General features: G+C 61.8%; 5 protein-coding genes across 5 annotated transcripts; all 5 read left to right on the top strand.

Annotated features, from left to right (window-relative positions):
- Window positions 1–652: 652 nt before the first annotated feature.
- On the top strand, window positions 653–2,269 carry LMJF_29_0240 (conserved hypothetical protein; the record flags this gene model as incomplete). Its single annotated transcript, XM_003722050.1, has 1 exon — window positions 653–2,269. One exon carries the CDS (start codon window positions 653–655, stop codon window positions 2,267–2,269), a length of 1,617 nt encoding a protein of 538 aa, XP_003722098.1.
- A 1,350-nt stretch (window positions 2,270–3,619) lies between these two features.
- On the top strand, window positions 3,620–4,267 carry LMJF_29_0230 (conserved hypothetical protein; the record flags this gene model as incomplete). The annotated part of the gene is made up of 1 exon (XM_003722049.1): window positions 3,620–4,267. One exon carries the CDS (start codon window positions 3,620–3,622, stop codon window positions 4,265–4,267), a length of 648 nt encoding a protein of 215 aa, XP_003722097.1.
- A 989-nt stretch (window positions 4,268–5,256) lies between these two features.
- LMJF_29_0220 (putative protein transport protein Sec24A) lies at window positions 5,257–8,157 on the top strand (the record flags this gene model as incomplete). Its single annotated transcript, XM_003722048.1, has 1 exon — window positions 5,257–8,157. One exon carries the CDS (start codon window positions 5,257–5,259, stop codon window positions 8,155–8,157), a length of 2,901 nt encoding a protein of 966 aa, XP_003722096.1.
- A 1,379-nt stretch (window positions 8,158–9,536) lies between these two features.
- On the top strand, window positions 9,537–10,340 carry LMJF_29_0210 (conserved hypothetical protein; the record flags this gene model as incomplete). The annotated part of the gene is made up of 1 exon (XM_003722047.1): window positions 9,537–10,340. The coding sequence occupies one exon, from the start codon at window positions 9,537–9,539 to the stop codon at window positions 10,338–10,340; it is 804 nt and encodes a 267-aa protein (XP_003722095.1).
- A 1,198-nt stretch (window positions 10,341–11,538) lies between these two features.
- Window positions 11,539–16,269, top strand: LMJF_29_0200 (conserved hypothetical protein; the record flags this gene model as incomplete). Its single annotated transcript, XM_003722046.1, has 1 exon — window positions 11,539–16,269. The coding sequence occupies one exon, from the start codon at window positions 11,539–11,541 to the stop codon at window positions 16,267–16,269; it is 4,731 nt and encodes a 1,576-aa protein (XP_003722094.1).
- Between the last annotated feature and the right edge of the window lie 157 nt (window positions 16,270–16,426).

The raw sequence follows: 16,426 nt of genomic DNA, 5'->3' as shown, positions 1-16,426 counted from the left end.
AGATCGAGGCGGCAGGGCCGTCTCAAGCGGTAAAAAGTGTGGCGAACGCCGCCAGAGAGCTCTCCGTCACTGCGGGGCCCGCGAAACTTGTGGGGCTGATGACGTTAGGCGAGAAAGGGGGCAAGGAAAAGGACAAGAGGCTGGTGCCACTGTGGTGCAATCCAGTTTCACCGAGGGGTGTTCTCTGTTCATCTTAGCGCACCGTTGATGTGTACCCGAATGTGACACGCGAAGGACGTGCAGAGTACGTTTTCCGGCTGTGTCCAAGCTCTACACGAGGCTGCCAGTTGTTCAGAACAGTGGCAGACAAAGATGCACACCGACGCACGCATGTGCGCGGTCGCCGCGCCCGCCATCAGCGCGATCACGCGCGCCCTCTCTTCTTCTGAACTAGTCCTACACACCTCTGCTGCTGTCCTCCCCCTTGTCTCGGAGTCCCTCGCCCTCCCCTCTTCCTTCTCCACGAGCGCTGCATCGACGTGCGCGCTTCTCCCAACACGTGCGCGGCTGTGTCTTGGTGCCATCCCCCCCCCCCAGCGTCTTCTGTTACTCGACTGCGCGACGCAAGGGTCTTTCCCCCTTCTCTCCTTCGGCGTTTCGCCCTGCCTTAATCTTCTGTTGCCCCTGCGGTCCCTCACTGACACGTAAGACAATGCGCTTCGCCAAGGATGCTGAGCTTCTCCAGTACATGGTGCCAGGCAGTACACTTGCCGATATTGTGTCCTCTGAGGAGGATGACGACGACTACGACGCGTACTTCGACGCACCCGAGGCAAAAGCTGAAGGGGTCTCTGGCGTGGTGCCGGGTGAAGGCTCCGCCGGCACCGGCACGAACGCGCAAGGTGCCGCGACGTCGCTTGCCAAGTTCCAGCCCGCCCAGCACAAGAATGCAGATTCGAAGGTGCTCAGCAGAATACACATTGATGACTACTACGACGGACACAGCAGCGGTGGCGGCGCGAGCGGTGGCGCGCAGTCTAACCAACGCGTCCTGAATGAGCTGCGGGATATGACCATGTCTAGTCGCTTCGCTCAGAATGCCGCGTCGAAGAACGTCGACCGCTCCGAGCGCGCCACGGTGGAAAATGTGCTGGACCCCCGCACCCGCCTCATCTTATACAAACTCGTCAACTCTGGCATTCTAAGCGAGATCAACGGATGCGTTTCCACTGGCAAGGAGGCGAACGTGTACTACGCCGTGAGCGGTGACGGCAGTCCAGCCGCCTTGAAGGTATACAAGACGTCGATTCTCTCCTTCAAAGACCGCGACCAGTATGTTTCAGGCGAGTTCCGCTTTCAGCGTTACTGCAAGAGCAACCCGCGCAAGATGGTGTGCACGTGGGCCGAGAAGGAGGCACGCAACCTCATCCGTCTGCAAGACGGCGGTGTCCTTGCACCGGCAGTGAAGCTGCTCCGGCAGCACGTGCTGATCATGGAGTTCCTCGGCGAGGACGGATGGCCTGCGCCGCGGCTGAAGGAGGTGACATTCCCCTCCGCTAAGGCGCTAGACACGTGCTACCTGGACCTGTGCTGCACAATGCGCAAGATGTACGCGCGCTGTCATCTTGTCCACGGTGATCTCTCCGAGTACAACCTGCTGCTGTACCGCGGCCGCGTCGTGGTGATTGACGTATCGCAGTCGGTCGAGTATGACCACCCGCGCTTCATGAGCTTCTTGCGGCGCGACATCGTCAACGTGAACAGCTTCTTCCGCTCGCGGGGACTGACGAGGCTGTTCAGGCTGCAGGACCTTTTTCATTTCATTACGGCGGATCCGGCGAAGTCTGGATGGCAGCGCTGCCAGGGCCCGCCGAACGACGAGGAGCTCATGGCACGACTGAAGGAGGTCCGCGACGGCTACGGGGAAGGCGGTGCCGTGCCAATCGATGCGGAGCAGGCGAAAGTGGATGAGCAGGTTTTCCTAAATATCACAGTGCCGCGCTCCCTCAACGAGATATGCGACCGTGCTGGACCGAACAAGGAGGTTGCCGTGTTTGTTGAGGGCATGACGGCCGCTCCTGCAGCTGCGCAGACCGAGGACCACAGCGGCGCCGACGGTGAAGACGATGAGGATTGCGACGACGAGGACTCCGAGACGGGCGATGCCAACTCACCGATGAAGGCGAAGGCGGCTCCGCAGGCGGTGTTGGCGAATATGACCAAGGAGGAGCGCAAGGAGCATCGGAAGGCCGTGAAGGAGGCCAACCGAGAGAAGCGTGCCGAGAAGAAGAAGAGCAACGCCAACAGGAAGAAAAAGGGGCGAAAGTAGCGCGAGGAGACAGCGCGAGAGGGAGAGGAAGAGGAGCGTCTCGCCAAACTCGCGCACGCTTTCGGGGGCCGGCATCGCACCGCCTCCGTCTCTGCAGGGTGCTGGTGTGGTCAGCATGTGTTTCTCGCATATCGTTCTCGCTATCTCTTGTGTACATCTCTGCTGCTGTGCCGGACGTGTGTCGCTGTGAGGGGACGAGGCGCGTGCACGCATCTCCGCCGCGGATGTGCGCTCGCTGCTGTGTGTCGTCGCCTTTCCCAGTCCTGCTGCTGTTCCCTCACCGTTTGTCTAAGCGTTTTTCATTCGTGTAAGTGTATGCGATCCTGTGCTTGTCTCTCTGTGCGTGTTCCCGGGCGTACGGGACTCGCGCGCCTACCACAAGCGTCAAAATCGGAAGGAGGACCATTGATGAAGCGACACGGTAGCGTGTGGAGGAAAGAGAGAGGGAGGGGGGGGGGCAAAGTTGCACGCGAGGTCGTGTGTGCGTGCGCCAGCGTGGATGTCGCGTTACACAGAAGGGCAAAGAAGGCGGTGCGATCCCGCCGCGAGGAGGAGGAGGAGGAGGCAACGCGAGAAGCCGAGAGAAAGGTGGGCACCGGGCACCTTCCTTCCACCCCACCCCCGCCTACTGCTTCCGCTTCCGCCGTTCCTCTATCTCTCTGTTGTCCATCCCTCCCCCTTCTGTACTGCCGACCCTCGTGACTTTCCTCGGTGGAACGCAGCTTGTCTTCTCCCCATGTCCCTCCCCCGCTCTCTCTCTCTGTTCGATTGTCGGCCTCGCTCTAAAACCAATCAGCCCACCTCCCCCCTTCCCACGTTCCGCCTCCTGCCTCCGTCATATGACCTTCAGCAGGACGTGCGCATCTGCGTAACTGCTCAGCTGCATGGAAGTGTGTGCGTGCGTGCTCGGCACTCAGGCTGGCCGGACTGCAGCTCCTGCACGCTCTGCCTCCACCTCTCCTCCACAGCCTGGGAGCTTCAGCCGCGTCTAGTGTTGCTGTAGATCGTTGTCGTATGGGTGCCTTCAGTTTCTCACCCTCTGTGGAACTCTTCATGCATGTGCTGTCGAGTTGGCCGCTTGGCTTTAGCTTTTCGTTGCCCGTGCTCCGAACGTGCACGATCAGCTCTGCTCTCTCTCTCTCTCTCCTTCCTCCGCTCCTCGCGCGCACAGGCAGGCAGGCAAGTCGACGACGGCGTTTCGAGCGGCCAAAGGCCTCCGCCAACGCACGTGCGACGACGTCGTCTTCTCTCTTCTATCAGCCCTCCTTTGCGCTCAGCCACACGAGCACCGCCGAACATAAGGAAAGAAAAGGCGATCTTTGTGGAAGCGAGCACACGTGCAGCGTGGCAATGTTCCGCCTCTCATCTCAGCGGCTTGTGTTTCGCAAGCTCAGCCAGACCAAACTCGGGTCGGAGGTGCTGGCGCAGACGCGCAGCGAGATGCGGCACCTCGAGCGCAAAGACAACGCCCTCATGCGCTTCATGACCCGACGTCGCCCGATTGACTACTTGGCTATCGAGGTCGACGGCCCCGTCACGAAGGAGCTCCATCCGTCCTTCCGCCACGTCAAGAATGGCATTACATGCTTTGTCTTCGTCCCGTTCCTTGCACTGCTGGTCGCGGGCTACCTGCAGCCAACGTACTACCTCCTCGTGCCCACTGGCTTAGTACCCTACGACCACTACGTGCGGATGTGGTCCTTCTCGAACTGGGCTGTTGTGTTGGCAGGGCAGCTATTCTTCGCACTGGTGGTGTACGACTTGTCCGTCTATGCGCGTTACCCCTTCTTCGCCTACGTGCTGGCTCCAGCGTATCGCAAGCTGGGCTGGTTCCGCCCTCTCCCAGCTGCAAGTCTCACCATAGAGCAGCTGAAGACCGGTGCGTCTCGTCGTGTCCACGCCCGCCCGCTTGGACGCCCTCTTGGTGACGTGCAGAGACAAAGGAAAGCTGCGGCTGCAGCGACGGCAGACCCATTCGGACGCACTCCGCGATCATGACGAGGGTCGTGCTCTCCAGGGCATTTTGCGCAAGTGTCGGCCGTGTCGATGTTTGCTCCCCCTCCCCCTCCCCCTCCCTCTCCAGTGCTCCCTGCGTGCCGGCGAACTTGCACCTCACAGCGGGGCTGCGTTTCTCTTTCTCACACTCACATCGGCGCGCACGCAAACATAAGCGAAGCCCGCGCCCGCTAAAGGAGTCGAGGTGCGCGAGATCTACAGGGGATCGGTGGGCGTCGCCTGTGTGCCTGATCGTTGCCGCCCTGGCGCTCTCCCACTTTATACATGCCACGGCGTCGTCTTCACCTCCTCTACTGCAAGCTCTGCCCGCACCGTGCCGGGTGTGCTTGGTGGCCGGCGTGCGTAGCAGGGTTGCGTCGGGAACTGCGGTCGCACGCCCGTCTCGGGAGCCGTGGCGAATCCACGCGGGCGGTGCTCTGCACGGAGATGGCATCTCCGGCGGACATGCCTTGGGAGATACAACTGACGCAACCTTGTCCCTCCTTCCATCGTTGCAGGCCTTCTCCTTCATTTTTTTCTTTCTGGCGGCTCCGGTGTCTCTCCCCCCCCCTTCCCCTTTCCTTCCCCTGCGTGCACGCTCCTCGGATGCGCTCGCATACACGCACCCACACGCGCGTCTTCTTCTGGGGGCCTTTCGCTCCGTGTACGAGTGGGGCATCGGAGCTGGTGTGCTAGTTGCTCGGCATTGCTTGCCTTCGCAGTCGGCGAGTCGTTGGCGTGTGCGTCTTTGCTCCTTTCCTCTTCACCAACACCTTGTTGCCGTCAAGGCCCCCCGCAAGCGCGCCACGCCTCACACCCTCACCTGCGCGTGACTCCCATAAGCCCAGACTCGCCTATCGGCGCACACCCAGCCACCGTTCTTGCCCCTCCTTCCCAGCACCTCGGCCTGGCACACGTACGCGCAGGCGTATCCTTGAGGGACACGTATTGACATCCCCTTACACACGTGCACCCCCTCTATTTTTGAGAGAATGATGTACTCTGCCGGTGCCATGTACGCAGAGATCTACCGAAACCAGGCGGCCGCGGCGGCCGCCAAACCGAGGGAGGAGTCAGCCCCTCCCCCAAACCTTCACCACACCTTTGAGGACCCCAATCAGTTTTACACGGCCCCCGCCCTGGGATACGGCCAACAACCACCGGTACCACCATTCCCGCATCAGCAGCAGCAGCAAGGTGCGCCTGCGGGCTGCCCTCCTATGGGGGGTAGCGGTCCCTACGGCCAGCAGCCGGCGCAGCCGCCGTTTGTGTCCCCGCACAGCCAGGCAAATCCGTATGGGGATGTCTACGCCGCGTCGCCGCCGCAGCAGGGCTACTCCTCGTACGCGCCTCCTCCCCCTCCGCAGCATCAACAGCAGCAGTACAACGCGCCGAATCAGCTTCCGCAGCAACAGTATGGTAACTACACCCAGCCGCCTGCCGCGTATGGTCATCAGCCACAGATGAATCAGCCGCAGCAGCCACTGCAGCCGTACGGCACGCCCGGGTACACGGAGCAGCTGCACCCGGACTTTATTCGCGTGACTCAGGTGCAGCTGCGCAAGAGCAGCAACAAACCCGGGGCCCTCTACGACCACCCAAGCGTGCCGCGTATGATGCCGCAGGACATCGAAGAGGACCTTCAGCAGCGCATGCCTGCCCCGGTGCACATCACGCCAACCCACCGCCTCTGCATTCGACCGACGATGGGCACTTTCCCGCAGACGCAGCAGCTAGCAGACTCCCTCGGCCTACCACTCGGCATCAATTTTCGTCCCTTTGCCGAGCCGCGGCTGAACGAGGTGGACCTGTCGGACAAGGGCAACGCCATGATCCGCTGCAAGGCCTGCGGCGCCTACATCAACCCCTTCACCACCTTCACCGAGGCCAACGACGGCTCGCGGTGGCAGTGCATCTTGTGCAAGCACATAAACGTGACGCCGCGCGCCTACTTCAGCCACGTCGACCCGACGACTGGCCAGCTTGAGGACATCATGAGCCGCCCGGAGCTGCTAAACGGCAGTGTTGACTTCTACGCGACGCCGGAGTTCCTGAAGCGCCCGCCGCGCCGGCCCGTCTTCCTGCTGATGCTGGACTGCTCTTTCTCTGCTGTGGCCTCGGGCCTGCTGGAGGCGATGTGCCGCGGGGCCCTGATGGCTCTGGACTCCATGAAGGATGACGACGCGCTGTACATGGGCATCATGGGTTACGACAGCACTGTTTACTTCTTCAACTTGCGTTCCTCTCTGCGCGCGCCGCGCATGATAGCGTCCCCGGACACGGTCAAGGATATCGCCAACGTGAACGACGACTTCAAGCTCGAGAAGGTCGAGCTCCCATGCCCGACGGGCGACTTGGTGGTGTCTGTGAAGGAGTCGCATCACCTCCTCCGCATGGCGCTCGAGTCCATTCCGAACGTATTTGCCTCCACGAAGGAGGTCGGCTGCGCATTCGGCCCCTCCTTGGCGGCGGCTGTGACGATGCTGGATGCGAACGGCGGCAAAATTCTCGCCAGCATCACGAATATCCCATCGGAGGGGGATGGCAAGCTGAAGCACCGCTTCGATCCGGCGAAGCTGTCGAATCAGCCGAAGGAGTACACGATGTGTGCGGCGGCCAACGACTGGTACAAACAACGCGCACTGGCGTGCTCAAACAGCGCCATCTCAGTCGACTTCTTCGTCGGTGCAAACAAGGATGTGGACTTGACGACGATCGCCCCGCTCTCCCGCTTCACCTCCGGCTCTATCCATCGCGCGACGGCCGTGACCATGAGCGGCATGGCGGATCAGGTGCAGCGGTCCTTGCTGCGCTTTACCGCCTTCGACTGCACGCTGCGGGTGCGCACGTCAAAGGGGCTCATTGTGCCGAACTTCTATGGTCACTGCCACGTGCGGGTGCCAGATTTACTGGTGCTGCCCATTGCCGACGAGGATTCGTCTTACTCGATCGAATTCAAGATGGGCCCTAACTACACCGCCAAGTTCGCATACGTGCAGTTAGCCGTTGTCTACACGACGCGCTCGCGGGAGCGCCGCATTCGCGTGCACACAGTCCAGATCCCGGTGTCTTCCACCATTGGACCGGTCATCAACTCGATCAACTCCCTCGGCATGTCGTGCTTTCTCACGAAGATGTGCGTCGACATGGCCGTCAACGGACCCTTCCCGCAGGCGCAGGAGAAGATAACAGAGAAGCTGACCACCGCGTGGAAGGCGGCCCTGAAGCAAATGGAGGCTCAGGGAGTGCGGCCGGGCGCGGGTGAGCTGCTCATCCCGGACAGCATGCGTTTCATTCCGCAACTGCTTTGTGGCTTCTTCCGGTGCGCGGCGACTGGCCTCGCGACGGTGCGCCCGCTGCCGCCGGACGAGCGCGTTGCTTCCATGTCCTCGGTGATGTCGTGCCCCATCGAGGCGATGGTGCCATGGTATGTGACGTGGACCTACGTTGTGTACGCGCCGGAGGAGGACGTCAGCCAGTTGCCGGCCTCCATCTTCTCGTCCGAGCAGTGCGTGCACCGCGAGGGCGTCTACCTCATCAACGTCGGCGCCGTCATCGTCTTGTGGTTCGGCAAGCACGTTCACCCAACCATCTGCCAGCTGTTCGGGGTGGACCCCGGCGAGATGACCCCGGAAAAGGCGGGGAAGCAGGAGCAGCTCAGCGCGTCGCCAGAGCAACTGGAGGCTCTGCGGCAACGTGTCGAGGACCTCATCTGGACGCATCGCCGAATCAACCGTAGTGTCTTTACCGCCGTCATGGAGCCGTGCGCGCAAGGAAACGCCACGTACGAACCGATGATGAAGCGTGGCATGGGGGAGGACAACACGCGCAACCTAATCGCCTACGGGTCCTACCTACGCAAGGTGTGGGACGCTGTGAGCGTCGGCAAGTAGACTTTTCTTCAAGCGCACATCATCCACGAGGGGTAGAAAGGTGCATAGGGAGCGCCCGCTGTGGAAACCGGAGGCGCGCAGAATCGAAGCGTAGGCGGTGCGAACCCGCCTTGCCACACGGCAGCTGCGGATGGGCAGTATGTGGTAGAGTGTTGGGTGCTGGCTGAATCGGCGTGGTGTGTGTCGGACGTGCCGATTCTCCGTTTCTTCTCTCTCGACGCGTGCATGACGCCTGGAGCGCACCAGTTCGTGCACCGAGCCTCGGGTACGCGCACAGGAGTGGGCCCTCTCTCCCTTTCTCACGGGTGCGTGCGTGCGTGCGTGTGTCTGTGTGTCTGTGTCTGATGGACGCGCGCGGGTACGACCTTTCCTTTCGTTTTACATACATACGCAGGCATCTTGCCTTCTCTTCTTTCGTGTATATGGGCTTGTCCTGTGCTCTGGTTGGGGTGGGGGAGGGGAGGCACTTGTGCTACAGCGTAAAGGCCCACCGACGGACAAGCACACACACGCAGACAACGCACACGCTTGCATGCTCGTACCGATCTATCCCCACGGAGGCACCAACTCTATGACAGGAGGTTGCGGAGTAAAAGTAACGTTGCGAGAGCAAGACAGTACATCCAGGTGTTGCGTGCGGGGCTCGCTCACGAGAGATGCGGGCTAGCGTCTGCCTCTGAGCGCCTAAGCACTGTTGCCGTGCGCTGGCACGTGGCAGCGGAGCGGAGCCGCGGGTGCGTAGCATGTGTGATAGCGCCGTTGTCTTCACCTGACCGTCCCATCGGTGATGGTGTGCGCACGTCTCATGCAGGGCTTGCGCACTTGTGCATGTCACCTGTATGTTCTTTCTCATGTGCACTGCGGCTGCCGCCTAGTAGGGACTGTATATGTGCGTGTGCGTGAAGTTGAGCCCGTTGAAGGAGGACTTTCGGTGATGCGCACGAGCACACGCGCACTTGTGCGGTATCGATCGACATGCTCAGCTGTAAGGCACACGCTGCGCGCCTGTTCTCTGCCACCATGTCTTCTCCTACCACCCTTACTATCGTACTACTCTGACCCTTTCTCTCTCCTCTCTCTCCCAACGATGGGGCACGCCGCTTCTGTTCACGTGGCCGCCATGCGCACACCCGTGTCTACACATGCACGCGGGGGAAACCCACAATCCAAAACCCGAAGCAAACAAACAACAAAGTTGCATTTACGATCGCGTGATGCGCGAGGAGCTGTGGCCGTGCCCCCAACAACGCGTACATTTCTGTGGAACGTACACACACACACACACACACACACACACACACACACACACGCACGTGCACGTGCACACGCACACGCCCTCGGAGAGGCGCCCACGCTCACGCTAACGGGCTAAGCGTGCGATGATTGCAAGACAACGACCCACGACGGTGGCGGCGCTGCTGCTGCTGCTTTGCTTGCTGGCAAGCGCAAGCTTAGTCGACGCGTGGGGGAGCAGCGACGACGCCAAGGCCATTGCGAATCGTGAAAAGCATGAGCAAATCCAGTTTTGGGAGCGTGAGGTCAATATACTCCGCCAGGGCGAGCTGAAGAGGGCGTACAACAAACTCTACCAGGCGGAGACAGCGTTGGAGTCTGCCCGTGCCAAGCAGGGCTTCTTCTACACGCGACCACAGGACAAGGCGACGATACGCTTGCTTGATGAGGATTACCGCCGAACGTTGATGACGGTGAAGGCCCTAAAGGAGCAAGAGCGCCTCATCATGACGAAACTGAAGCCGCTCTACGGCGTCGTCTCGCTGCACTTTGCGCAGGAGCAGAAACGCACCATCTCGGAGTCTATCAAGACCGTGCAATCACTCAGCTACGACAACGCTTGGTACTCCTCCCTCTTCAGCCTCGGCGAAGCGGAGAGCTTCTCCGACATCATCATGGGCTTCATTGGCAACTGGGTCATCGGCTTCGTCATCCTCTACCCCTTCGCGGTCCTCTACTACGCGCTGTGGGCCGCGCCGTGGAGCGTGTACGAGTACACCTCTGGTGTTGCAGACCTCGTCCCCGGCGCCGTCGCTTACGCCGCATGCGTCGTGGTGATGTGTCTGCCTCTTATCGTTCTTGCGCTCACCTTCTACTTGTTGATTCGGCACTACGGGCCTCAGCTACAGGCGGCTGCGCAACAAGCGCAGGCGCGCCGACATCAGGACTGACGCACATCGGTAAAGAGCACGCACAGAGCTGCCGACCCGTGACGGAGGGAGGGCCCGTAAGAATGAATGAGCTTGCAGAAGGGGGTCAATGATTACTTTGGTGCTCGTGTGCGGTGTAGCCGCTTCACGCTTCTGTTTCTCTCTTTTCCTGTGCTTCCGATCTGGAACGTCCCTGTGAAGCTGTCGACTTGTCCCGGGGGCGGGGTGGGGGAGGTGGGGAGAGATTAGGAGGGTGTGATGGCCAGCGAAACAGCGCCTCGCGAAAGGCTGAGGGGGGATTGGCACAAGAGGTGGACGTGTTTGATACCATCGTTGATGGACTGCGGCACCCCCTTCTCCCCTCTCATCCCTCCGCCTCCGCAGACACGTGGTCTCCCGCTATCGCCGTCCCACAGACTCTGATGAACGTACGCGCGCTGTGCATAAGCGCCGCACCGCCTCTCTCTCTTTCGTTATTGCTGTGTTTCGGTGGTGCCTTGAGTTTCACGCACAAGCCGCGTGTACACGGTTGGGAAAAGATGGGCTTGCACGTGCTGTCTCTGTCGGTCTCACCGAGAGACCAACAGACCGAAGCGCAGACGACACAACGAGCGCCTCACCGCACGCATATGCCCATGCTTCCACACGGCGACGTCGGCGATTCACGGCTTTGTCGCGCCCGCTCGCATGTGTGCGTTTCGACCCTGTTGCTTGGCTGCCATGTTCTCCCGTCAAGCTCCTCAAGCGGGCGGAGCTCGACCTCCTCCGAATAGATGCTGCTCCCCTCTCTGTCTTGGTGTCTAGGTAGTGCATGAGGCTCCGCCATGCGCATGCGTGCTTGAGCGGCTGTGCCTCCCGCTGTCCACTGTTCTCTTCTCTACCCCCTCCTCCTACCTGCGCAGCAGCCGCATAGACAGTTACACACATAACCCCCCCCCTCACTCACCCATACACGTTTTGCATAGAACGGGTGGTGGGGCGGACGTGCCGGCGAGACGGTGTGGCGGGAGGACTCGACGAGCACTGCACGCCGTCCCCCTTTCCTGCTTTCCTTCGCTTCCCCTCCTCTCCTCATTGTCAAGTAAGACTGCACTGAATCTCTGCGAGATTGCCCGGTGCTTTCCTCGCTCTGTGTGTTGCTCGCGCATGGCTGTTGCTGTGTGCCTCTCCCATCTTCGATCTCTTGATCCACGAAGAGGGCGTGCTCCACGAGTCTGGCATGAGCGCTAACGACGCCAATGCTGGCAGCAGCATGAGCGGCGGCGCCGACGGCAGCAGGCCTCCACATGGTGCGCTAGAGCTTCCCCCGGTGATGGAGAGCGTGCTGCGCCCTCACCAGGTGAGTGCGTTGGAATTTATCTGGAGGCGTCTCGTGCTGGACGGCGCGCTGCGCATGGCTGCTCGAACCTTCTCCTCGACGATCGAGCAGCGCACTCGGCTTTATCAAGAAGTGTTTGGCGTCATTCTGGCGCACTCGATGGGTCTTGGTAAGACGCTCACCTCCCTCTCCTTCGTGCTGCTGTTCCAGGCACAGGCGCTGCTGATGGCAATGAAGCGCGAGCGAGTGCGTCGGCAGCAGTTCGGGAGCGCTTCTGCCGCTACCGCTGCAAGCGTGGCGCTGAAAGGTGCCGTATGCCCTGCACTCCGTGTGCTTGTCCTGTGCCCTCGCAGCTGCGTGTTGCACTGGCAGGCATCCATTTCGGAGTGGATCCAGCCGCGGTATGCGGGAACTATGAAGGTCAACTCCTACGTGCCCAGTGCGATGGGCGTCTCTCTCAGTGCAACGCACCGTGGCACCGGCGGCCGCTCTATCGAGGACGTGCTGCGCTCCTTCTATCAAGAGGGAGGCTTGCTACTGCTAGGCTACGAGGAGTACCAGCGCATTCTGCAGTACGCACAGACGCAGTATCGCAGCAACCCCACCAACAAATGGCCCCGCGTGTGGTCGCTGCTGGATCGCCTGCGACTCCATCTTCCGCTTTTTCAGGAGGTGCGCCTGCTGGACATCATCGAGACCGCTGACCTCGTTATCCTCGACGAGGCGCATCGGCTACGCCGCAGCAGCTCGAACCTGGTGACGGCGTTGACGCAGCACATCCGCAACATCCAGCTTCGGCTGGCACTCACGGGCACTCCGCTGCAGAACCACCTCGAGGAGTACAATACGATGCAGTCCATCATCACCGGCCGCGAGCTTGACACCCAGCTCTTTCACAAACACTTCATCGCACCGATCGAGAGAGGACAGTGCGTGGACGCCACGTACCCGCAGTTCCTCGAGATGCAGCGGTGCGTGGCGTCGTTGCGCAGATACTTCGCCGACTCGGCGCACCACTGCGGACCGGAGGTGCTGGCGGCCACCCTGCCGCCGCGACGCGAGTTCCTATTCTTTTTCCGGCTTTCCGCAGCGCAGGAGGCGGCGTACAGGGCGATGCTGAAGTACTTCCACACGCAGGTCGCCGCTGGAGAAAAGGGAGACTCGGTACTGCGGCTGCACCACGTCGCGTCACACATATGCCTGCATCCCGCCCTATCGGAACTGGAGGAGCCGCGCAGCAGCACCGCCCTTGCCTCCTGTAAGGACGGCGAGGAGGACGGGGACGACGAGGATGAGGACGCAACGCTGGCGGCGCCTCCGACCCTGCCCGCGGCGGCCCTCACCGGTGTGGATGTTTCCATGTCCCCGAAGCTGAGTTTTGCGTTTCACCTTACCGTGCACATTGTGCGCGAGCAGCGCGAGAAGGTCGTCATCTTTTCGCAATACTTGAGTCACTTGCGACTGATGGGGCAGCTGCTGGCACGCGAAGGGATTTCGGCACCATCCTTGACCGGGGCCGCCTCTGACGCAGAGCGGTGTCGCTGCATCAGTGAGCTCCAAAACAATGACGCGTGTCGTGTATTGCTGTGCTCTGTCCGCGCGGGTGGCGTTGGCATCAAGCTCACCGCAGCTAGTCACTGCATCCTCCTCGACGTGAGTTGGAACCCGACGGATGACATGCAGGCCACGTACCGACTCTATCGCTACGGGCAGCTGCGGCCGGTGAACATCTACCGGTTGGCCACATGGGGCACGTCGGAGCACATTGTCTTTGCCTACGCTTTGCAGAGGTCGTGGCTGCAGAAGAAGATCGCCGACATCAGCGACCCGCGCCGGCAGCAGCGCCATCAGACGCGCAGCTACTTCCGCTATCCGTGCGCAGTCCCTCTACCGGATGATGGGTCGAGTCTCGCCACAGATGAGCAGGTGGCTCTGCAGCAGTCGCGGCCGGCGCTGAAGGAAACGCTGGCGAGCAGTTGCCGGCCGGATTACGCTCTTGAGGTGTGCGAGATCCAGTGCCCCATCGCGGCCTGTGTCCTGCGCGCGCACCCAGAGGAAAAGGCCTACCTCTACACTGTGATCCCGCAGTCGGTTCTGCTGCTACATAACGAGGATGATGTGATTCGCGAACGCGGGCGCCGCTTCGAGGACGCAGCGCACAAGTCGCGCGCGTCTGTTGCGATTCCGCTGCAAATGCCCAGCGGGGGTGCTCCTCCCGCGCACGCGCGGGAGGACGTGAGTCTGCTGGACGCGTGCGAGGCAGAGCTCGTGGACGCGGCGCGGCAGGCAGCCCATCTCGTGATCACGCACGTCTTGCGCGCCCGCGAGGAGGCGGTCAGTGAAAGCGATACGGTATCGGAAGTGCGCATGCTGGACCAGAGCATGTGCCAGCGACTGCAGCCGCTTCTCGCACCGGTGCTGGAAAAACGTCCGCCGCCGCGGTTCCTGGCGGAGGTGCTCCTGCTCTGCTACCAGGCTGGCGCCGCCGACTTGTTCCGCACGCTGCTGCAGAGCAGCTCGTACCTGAAGCTGCGCACCTATCTTGCCAGTCGTGTTCCAGCTGTCACCCGACGTCGGACACGAGACACGGCGCTGCCCACTCGAAGCCCTCTGGAGGAGGCCCTACTCTTCACTCCGGTCTCCCTGTTCAAGTCCATGTCGTCCGTAGAGGCAACGTACGTCGCGACGGAGCTGGGCTGCGACCGCCCGTTTGTCGGCTTCTGCTTGCTGCGCGGCCTGCAGAAGCTGTGGTTCGTGGATGGGCGCCTCGCCATCAGCGAGGCTGCCCTGGAAGCGCTGGCGACGTTGCTGGGCATCACGCCAGGTAGAATCGACGGCGACAGCGACAGCGCGGAGGACGAGGGGACAGCTGAGGGAGAGGACGGTGGACGTGCGCTCTCGAGGCGGAACGACGACGGCACATTCGCTGAGGCGCTGGCGGCGCTGGCGCAGTCCGTGCTGACCGCAATGACGAGCTGTCTGGAGGAGCAGTGGCCCCCTTACGAGGGCTTCGCGCTACCGCCGCAGCACGTCCAACTGGACCGCGAAGAAATGCGTATGGGGCGCGCCTACCGTGCAGCGTCGAGGGCGCACATGGAAGGTCTGCTGCCAATCGCCCAAGTGGCGGATCTTCTCCGACTGCCCTCCTACCGACAAGGACAGCACATGTACGGCTGTGCGCGGTGCCGCAGCCCGCTGTTGCAACGGCTCGACGCGACACACCTGGAGTGCCCGCGCTGCCACTACAACGCCGAGTTCGAGGTGCGTGCCGACCCCCGCACGCAACAGCAGACTGTGCTCTACCAGCTCTCCGTGGTGGCCAACCTGCTCGATGCCTTCTCCATCACCAAGAGCTTCGCCGTATCCTTCTCGCCGGCCGAGTGCGCTGATGCCAGTGCGGCCTTGCGGGAGGTGCACACATCACAGGCCGTATTCGAGTTCGTGCGCCGCACCATGGAGGAGGGGGTGCAGGCTTTCCTGAGCGAGTACCCGCCGCGACTGATTCGGCTGCTCGGGCTGCAGATGGGAACCGGCGGCGACGTTGAGGCGTTGCGGCGAGTGTTGCTGACCAATGGCCGACTCGCGTCGCACACGAATGTGCGCGAGCACCTGCGACAGCGCCTTGCGCAGGCGTTTGCCGACTTTGTGCACCCCAGCACGCTCACGCAGTTTGTGGCTATGCCCCTCATGCTCATTGTCACGGCGTTACATTACCTTGCGCGCTGCGAACGGCTGACCTACGCACACGAGTTGCTTCTGGATGAGTGCCTGACGCCACGGCGCAAGCTTCTGCGCTTCGCCAGCGACGCCCTCGTCAAGGTTCTCTACGTGGAGAGGCTGTTGAAGCACTGCCGCCAGAAGCCCCTACCATCCTCGTATGCCTCTTCGATGTCCGTGACTGCATGTGGTGCGACGCTGGGGTCTGGTGCGGTCGCGCCGCAGAAGGGCGCTGTGAGCAACGATGCCGACGATGCGGCCTCTCTGACCTCCCTGGTGATGGCGGCGTCCTCCTCGTCTGAGAGCCGAAGCCGGTCTAGCGCGTCCACGTCATCGTCATCATCGTTTCACAGCGACAGCGCCGCCGGCACACAGCCGGCGCACAAGGACCCACTAGCGCACCTGATGGGCAGCAGCGGTAGCGGTTCTCGCACCGCCTCTGCCTCTTCGTCCCCCTCCTCGGCTCGCCACAGCTCGTCCAGCTCGTTCATCTCCGTCTACTCCAGCGATCGCGCAAGCTTCCCTGACGGAGGCGAGTCGGACGCGGAGGAGCGGGATGAAGTGATGCGGGGCCAGCATGGCACCTTGACGTGGCTGGAGGAACTGGCGGGCAACACGCTGGAGCGGGCCGCCCCCACAGCGGAGGAGTTGGAGAGCGAGGCGGTGCAACAGCAACGGTCCGCCCAGTACTGGATCGCCTTCTGCGAAGTGTATGGCACCCACAGCGCGGAGACGCTCACCGTGTACATCGAGGACACGGCTAGTGGTGCAAAGGTGCTGCCGCCGCCGCCGCTGTCCTGTTGGATCTCGCAGGTCGCCCACACCACCATGGCCGGTCACCGCATGACCGACATGCTGGACATCTTCTTTAAGAAGTTACTGGAGCTATCTCAGCAGGTGCGCGTCATATCGTAGCAAGGCGGGGTGATGGGCACTGCTTGCGTGTTTGTGTGTGGCAGCGGCCTCCACACACTTTTCGACAGGGGTGGATGGGTGGGTGAAAGGGGGAGGGGGAGAAGTGCGAGGCGGCGCTGAGCGACATGCGCGCGCGGCGCCCCCTAGGCGCATGCAG

The sequence above is a fragment of the Leishmania major genome, chromosome 29 (genome assembly GCF_000002725.2).
Source record: "Leishmania major strain Friedlin complete genome, chromosome 29".
Classification (NCBI taxonomy): Eukaryota; Euglenozoa; class Kinetoplastea; order Trypanosomatida; family Trypanosomatidae; genus Leishmania; species Leishmania major.
The sequence above is the reverse complement of the archived record's forward strand: the minus strand, read 5'-3'. Positions and strand labels throughout refer to the sequence as shown.